At 31.1% G+C, this 7,665-nt stretch overlaps 1 protein-coding gene across 2 annotated transcripts; it reads left to right on the top strand.

Annotated features, from left to right (window-relative positions):
- Positions 1 to 1,329: 1,329 nt before the first annotated feature.
- Nmdmc (NAD-dependent methylenetetrahydrofolate dehydrogenase) lies at positions 1,330 to 6,964 on the top strand. 2 transcript variants are annotated; one of them, XM_089707037.1, is made up of 6 exons: positions 1,343 to 1,490; positions 3,029 to 3,126; positions 3,248 to 3,703; positions 4,469 to 4,677; positions 5,165 to 5,287; positions 5,567 to 6,964. In XM_089707037.1, the coding sequence occupies exons 2-6, from the start codon at positions 3,035 to 3,037 to the stop codon at positions 5,692 to 5,694; spliced, it is 1,008 nt and encodes a 335-aa protein (XP_089563163.1). In that variant the 5' UTR covers positions 1,343 to 1,490; positions 3,029 to 3,034; the 3' UTR covers positions 5,695 to 6,964. The 2 variants fall into 2 exon arrangements, with proteins under 2 accessions (XP_089563164.1, XP_089563163.1); XM_089707038.1 differs by lacking the exon at positions 3,029 to 3,126 and having other exon boundaries at positions 1,330 to 1,490.
- Positions 6,965 to 7,665: the final 701 nt, after the last annotated feature.

Raw genomic sequence — 7,665 nt, 5'->3', positions numbered from 1 at the left:
AGCATGGTGTACAAGTTGAGAAGTGCGCCAAATGCGTCAAACCCTATTGGTTATCCACCACAGTGCGGACTGCCGCGGCCGTCTGCCTAAGTTCGAGTTGGTATGTCATGTCATGTGAAAAATTTTAAAGTTGATCAGTACTACCGCCAACAAAACGTTAATTTTAATGGTAGGTATATTATTATCAGTCAATAACCATCCTCTTCCTTGTTTACTTTGATCAACAGATCGTTTTAATAATATTTTTAATACGTTCCTGGTTTGATAATATTACTTAATAACTATAAGTTTATTATATTTCAATTTTATCTACATCGCGGTCGGTCGAACTTTAAAATTAAAACATAAATAATATGAAATAATCACTATTATTCCTCAATATAGGTAGGTAGGTATTTTACATGTAACGCGATAATTGTAAATGCGAAAGTTTGTGAAGATTGATGGATGGATGTTTCTTACTCCTTCATGCAAATACTTTCGTACAATAGAACCGATTACAATGAAATTTGGTATGTAGGTATAAGGTTATAGGTAGCTGAAGACCCAGAATAAGACATAGGCTAGGTACTTTTTATCCCGGAAATCCCACATGGGAACTATGCGACTTTTCCTTTGAAAACGCGGGCAAAGCCGCGGGCAGAAATCTAGTTATGAAAATAGTAAAAAAATACTTACCTAGATTTCTAGTTTCCGCCATAAACTAAGATTGATAAAGGCTTGGTTTATTCTCACATAGCAACGAATGCGATGGTTAGGTAGGTACGTTAGGTAGGTTAAGAACTTAGGCGTTATACACTTTTTGTTCAATATTAGATAGTTATTACATGCCGGCCACACATAGGTATTTGGTTTACTGATCAGAAATTCAGATTCCGAAATCTGAACGCTCTGCCTGCAAAATACATAGTTAGGTATTTAAAAAACGAACGGTAGGTCTTTCCGTCCGGAAATAATAAAAAAGAAAAAAACTTACCGCCTTGTTGAAAGATTAGCGACATTCTGGTTTCTATCTAAATTTGAATTCCTGGTCAGGAAACCAAACGTGTCTACCTTCCGACCAATAATTTATTTTAAATTTAATAATAGGTAGTTTTAACGAAACTAAAAATAATAAATAATAAAAAAAGCTTAGTGACCAATCTGGTGACCTTTCCTGATGATGGTTTGTGTTTAAAATAAAAAAGAATCTAACAATCACTACATAAATAAAAATCTTTATTATGGTGCCGTTCAGAAATCACATATTTTTATAACCTTAAAAATACACGTGATACCTTTGGCTTGACAAGTATCAACCATGCCAACATCCAATCTGACATTGTCAATGTCACTCGACAAGCAGACAGCAGTTTGAAGAAGTGAAAAGTTTATAAACTTGTTGTTTCAGAGAAAGAGAAAGTGTGTTTTTATTGCACTTTTTCTTCACTTAGAGTCAGTACATAACATTTTCCAGTACCGTATACTAATAACTTTGTGACCAAAACCAGGTGAGAGGTTTTATGTATTTTAAATAGGTTGTAAGAGAGGTTATTATTTATTAGAAAACGAAATTTCAATTCTTTTTTACTGAATTTGTTATAAAATTATGTGAGGTGGCGGTTATAAACTATTGCTGTACCTAATTTCACCGTCTAACTTTTTTTTCTTGTCTTAAAATTATCAATATCGACATGCTTGAAGAGTGGTTAATTGAAAATATTCTGAAAATATTCTATACCTACTTAAAAACAAGTGAATTTCGACGTGGCTTTATAATCGAATGATTAGAAATAATTATTATTCATGCTTCATGAACTATTACACCACATAGTTATTAGATTTTTCAATACCTGATAACCTTTTAAAACTTTTATTATTGTATTATCACATTGTCTAATTTTGGCTTATTAAAGTAGGATAACATACACACTGTGATTAAAAATACATTATTGTTCCCCAAATAAGTAGATATTATACATGTTCTATAGGTTGTAAATTTAAACATAATAAGACATATATTTTATGCCGTGCCTTACTAAGTAGGTAATATAGTTGTCCAGATTTGATGATTCAGAGCAGTTAATTGTATATATCTATTTACTGAAAAAGAGGTATTAAAATGGATTGCCTCAATTACTAATAAGGTAACAGAATTTAGTAGTAAATTATAATAAGTGAGATGTATGTAACAATATGAAATAGGACATCAGAGGTAGGCAGCCGACCCCGTAAGATACGGGATAAGGCTAGGAAGAAAGGAGAATATTTTCTCTGTCATTTTTGATTAAAAAAAAATATTTTCGTTTTTGACAGTCAGGTATGCCAACATAACGTCAGGGGAACTCTTTCGTGAAACGCACTCTATCTCGGAGATTTTGTATTTAAAATTATTGAACTAATTATGTTCATGTGCTACTTATTTCAGTTTATCTTCCATACAACTAGAATTTACTGGTTTTTAGCAATTATGATAATAAAAGCAGTCCAATTCACATAGATATTTATGCATCTTTAACCTTTTTAATTATTTATCACCGGTGATTTAGTTTTTTACCGTTCAAGTCAGTTTTAACCAGCTATTGTTTTTATATTTCATGTGTACATGATATCAATATAGATTTGTCTGTCTATTCTTAGTTATGAATAGTTAAAAGATAAAAATAGAAAACTATATAAATTTCATAATTTTTATTCAACAACTTTCACAACTCATTGAACACAGTTCTCTACAATTAAGTTAATACAATGTACATTATTATTTTTCATAACTTTGTATTATTCTATAGACTAAAATAAAAATTTGCAATATTTATGAGAGCTTATGATTTGAATGACAACCATTCAAATTAGGTATCTACAGCAAATAACAGTTATAAAAATTTCAACGTTAAAAAAACAAAGGATCCATTGATTATTATTATTCCACCCAAGCAAATCCATCATGTACACCTATATTGTATTTTACTACAAGCAAGCGTCAGCCAGATTATAGTAGTCTCAATCTTATCATTAAAAGCTTGACCTAATGACATGTCTACATCAACAGTAGGCGATGAGGCTAACCGTATGCTTACGATTTGTCAGTACGCATTTGAACGCAACCATGAGAAGTCATACATATATCGATTCTTTGGGCACCGCCAGGTAACTACCTAACCTGATGTGCGCTTTATATTTGTGTTAACCTGATTATTTTTATTTAGAGCTTTATGTGTGTGCACTGTTGGTTTGTGACTTATTTATTAAGACGTTTCTTTTGTTATAGGATAATGGCACAGATCCTAGATGGGAAGGCCCTCGCCAAGGATATTAAGGACGAATTGAAAGTTAAGATTGCTAATTGGGTGAACCAGGGTAATCGGTCGCCATCGCTACGGTGTATTATCGTCGGTGAGGACCCTGCGAGCCATACGTATGTTCGTAATAAGATCCAGGCTGCAATTGACGTGGGGATAGCAGCTGATACTATTAAGTATGATGCATCGTTGTCCCAAGAAGAATTGCTAGCGGCTATTGATAGATTAAACAAAGATAGTGAAGTTGACGGTATATTGATACAATTACCATTACCAAGAGGAATTGATGAAAGAATGGTGTGCAATGCAGTGGCACCAGAGAAAGATGTTGATGGGTTTCATATAATTAATATTGGGCAGCTCTCCTTGGATATGCCAACTATTGTTCCTGCAACTGCGCTGGCAGTCGTGGAAATGTTGAAAAGGTAGGAATTTTATTTGTATTTTTTAATATTTAAAATTTAAGTTTTTGTAATTCATTAATATTAAATGTAGTGAGGTAATATTCAGAACAGAAAAATTGTAAAGCATAAAAATTTTATTTTGATATTGATTTATTACCAGATATTCTTAATTTTTAATTTATTGCAATTATTTGTAACTATGTTAATAATTCTTTTATCCACAATGGGTTATTGTTAGTTATAAACTTCAGTGTGATTTCATGTAAAACTATAAAGCAAAAATTATAAATATTACTTAGTACAATTACTGATGTACTTAGTTATATATTTTTTTTATTTAAGTACTTACAAAATTTACTTTTAAAAATTTGTGAACGGTGAATTATAACAAACATAATAATAATAAAATACTTAAAAAATTATCTTGCAATTGTAACTTATTTCCTCATGTGAACTAAATAACAAATTACGCACTTATCTTATCAATGAAGTGTCCCAATGTTTGTATAATGTTTCTTATTAATATGTTCAAGTTTATATTTATATTGGCTATTTTAGGAAAACAATTACAGGTTTATCTGAATATTTCGTAAGATTAGTATTCGATTAAAAAAAATGTTTTAACTCTTTATCTTATTCTATATTTACGATTATGATTTATGAGTTCACAAGTAAATCTAATCTACCAATAAATTCGCATAAGTAAATGAAAAAAAAATGAGGAAAATAAAAATTCCTCGATACAGAGTAACAAAAAAACAGAACTGCAACTTCATTCAATTATAGGTTCAAAATCCAAACGTTCGGTCGGAACGCGGTCGTGGTCGGTCGGTCGAAAAACGTCGGAATGCCGATAGCCATGATGTTGCATAGCGACAAGAATCACGACAGCGGTCTGGGGATGGACGCGACGGTCACAATATGCCATCGTTACACGCCGCGCGAACAATTGGAAATGTTTTGCAGGAACGCTGACATTGTTATCACCGCGACCGGTGAGTTAATGAATGATTACAATGAAACAACAATGCTTGTGATTTATTAGGTTCTTATTTTCTTCTGTATTCGGTACAATTTAAACTAATTTATTTGACCAAGTTGTTCATGGATACAATGAATTATGGAACGTCAATGCTAGTAATTATGAAGATTTATTTGCTTTGAATTCGATACAGTTTACATTAATTTACATGCACACGTCTTCGTTCGTGTTCATTTAACGTTTTCTATTTGATTGTTTGTCCCCTGTTTTATTTTGTTATGTATTAATGTTATTCTAAATCATATCAAGCGTGAGAAATGCTTTGAATTAGTAAGCATCGATTAAATAAACTAAGTATATTTTCCTCTAGTTTTTTATAGTTCACAACTTTCAAATCACACATTTTTTTTTATAATAACTAGTAGGTATACTGTATAGTTAGTATAGTCTCTTCAAAAATTCCAAAGGAAAAATAAAAATATCGATTTCAATTACTGTAGGTGTACCGAAACTTATCAAGGCTGAAATGATTAAACCCGGCGCTACTGTCATTGATGTTGGCATCACAAGAATTACAGATGAGGCGGGCAAAACGAAGCTCGTTGGTGACGTTGATTATGAAAGTGAGTATGAATATTGTTTTTAAATTTCGGTTTTGTTTATTATCTTTTAAGTGTAATTTTCGTCGATTTATATTTTTGTTTATGGTTTTTTGCATTTATATTTGCCCCGAAAAGCATAATAGCTTTTAAATTCAAGATAATTTAAAGAACAAAACACTCTGTATAAAGTATTATTTGTTTTGTCGTTAAAATTTCTTATATCAGAATTTCAAACGTAGCATGTACTCCCATATTCTCTATGCAGTTTCAATACAGTGTAAAATGTTTATTTCACATCAGATGTTAGCAAAATAGCGGGAGCTATCACTCCGGTGCCGGGCGGCGTGGGTCCCATGACGGTAGCCATGTTGATGCACAATACTTTCCAAGTCGCACAAAGGCTTCGCCAGGCGCAAATTGACAACTGAAAACATTGACACTTGTATACCTCGCTCATTGATTTGCTAATACAGTAGATAAAGCGTACCAAACGTTTACGCGATTGAAATTTGGTAACGATAAGGCGCGTTATACGTAATTTATCATCAAAATGACAATTACGTAGTGATGACATTGTTTGAATAATCAGGCACTTAAGTACCGTATTTTATCTAAATTGAACTTTATTGTAAGTCAATACGGTTATAATTAAAAATTCTGATATCAATTATTACGAGGTAATAGACGCGACACTCATGCTGTGAATGAGCATTTCCTTTACCGGTACACTTTTTAATTCTGTATATGCTCTGTACTGTGTTAGTAAATCAATGACCTCGCCTCTAAGAGGCCCTTCCTGATTAGGCATTATTCGTCGCATTTATTACGTCATACTCTATGATTGTTTACTTTTGTTACGTTTTTTTAGTTACTTTGTTCAATCAATTTTTAAATCGAATCTCTTTTAAAGTTTTCCGTAATTGAATGGGCTTATGAAGATGGTAACGTGTTATTATTTTTTCTTTGTTTTGTCCCTATACATTTGTATAGGATTTTTTAAATATTTTTATTTTTTGTGAAAAGCTAAACTCTGGTGCTTAAAAATATTTTTTTCAATACTTGTCATGACGCACGTTGGTTTTTAAAGCCCAAATTCGAATATAATAGTGCCTTATTTATGTCTAGTTCTAAGGTCTTGAAAGTATTATAAATGTTTTAATGTAAGCTAGAATAAATATTATTTAATTTGGCCAATTCAAATTGACCAATGTAAAACTTTGAGTTTTAAATGTTTACTAATAAGTAATTTAATTATTCGTCATATATCTATATTATAAATAGCGTAAAGATAACATGCAATTGAACTTTAATTCAATTTTAAAGACATTCTACATTCCAAAACTTTGTTAATCATTTGAGTAGCACTTGTATTGTGTGAAACACTAGTATTGTGTGTCCATCAGTAAAAATCGATATTTTTTTCATGTAATTTTCTATGTAAAATAATGTATCGTAATATCTACACGAATTGCGATAAAATGACAATAATAAAGAATAAACGCACTGTTTATTTGTAATATCTCATTTTGCTCAACTTAATATACCATCTTAATACTTAACAGTCAACATTCAGACATTTTTTATTAGATATTTAAAATATAATGGTTTTGGTTATATAGGTTAATGCATTACCCGATGTATTCTAATTTTAAGTCCTGTTTATAAAATCGTTTAAATAAATTGAATTTGCCTCAATAATGAAGGATTTTATTTAACCCCACCTCCATCAGTCATAAAATTCATAAAAAAATCAGTTAAAATTTTGTGAAATGAAAAATATATTAACTATACATGGAAACAAATTTCAATATAGTTGATCCACTTTTGTTGTTTATCATTCTCCCTGGAATAACGAAAAACGAGGTTCTTTTGAAAATGGAAATATTACATGATAACTAAAAAATGATTTTTTTTGTAAGTTTATCATAAAATTTCGAATCTGTGTGTCGTTTGGTTAAAAACTTGGTTAAATAAAATATCAATAACAAGTTATATATGAAGATAGTGAATTTCACATATTTACTCTTCAAATACCTAAGCTTCTAACAAAAAAAAAAATATTTTGCAACCAGCTCCCTTTTCCAAAAAAAAACTTTTTCGTATTTCATATTTCCATGGCACCCAAATCTTAATAAAGCGGCCATGTTATTTATACAACGTCATTAAGTTGTGTCGTGAATTCAATTGTCTACCTAGATCAAAGTATATGGGCCATCTTATTAGAGCCCGACCTTTGCCCAATGTAAACGAAGGGTTTCTACGTGGTCACATTACGTAACGAAATAATTGCGTTATTTTGGGCCTGTATTGTCCTTATGGGTCCCCTACGCTTTAAGGTTTTTATTGCCAACCCTATGAAAGTTCATGCTCCAATCGATTTTGTATCTACTTAATATGTA

The sequence above is a fragment of the Colias philodice genome, chromosome 19, assembly GCF_061535455.1.
Source record: "Colias philodice isolate Cphi_HAF_F1 chromosome 19, ilColPhil1 Martin Lab GWU primary, whole genome shotgun sequence".
NCBI classification, from domain to species: Eukaryota; Metazoa; Arthropoda; class Insecta; order Lepidoptera; family Pieridae; genus Colias; species Colias philodice.
This window is presented reverse-complemented; position numbering and strand designations above follow the sequence as displayed.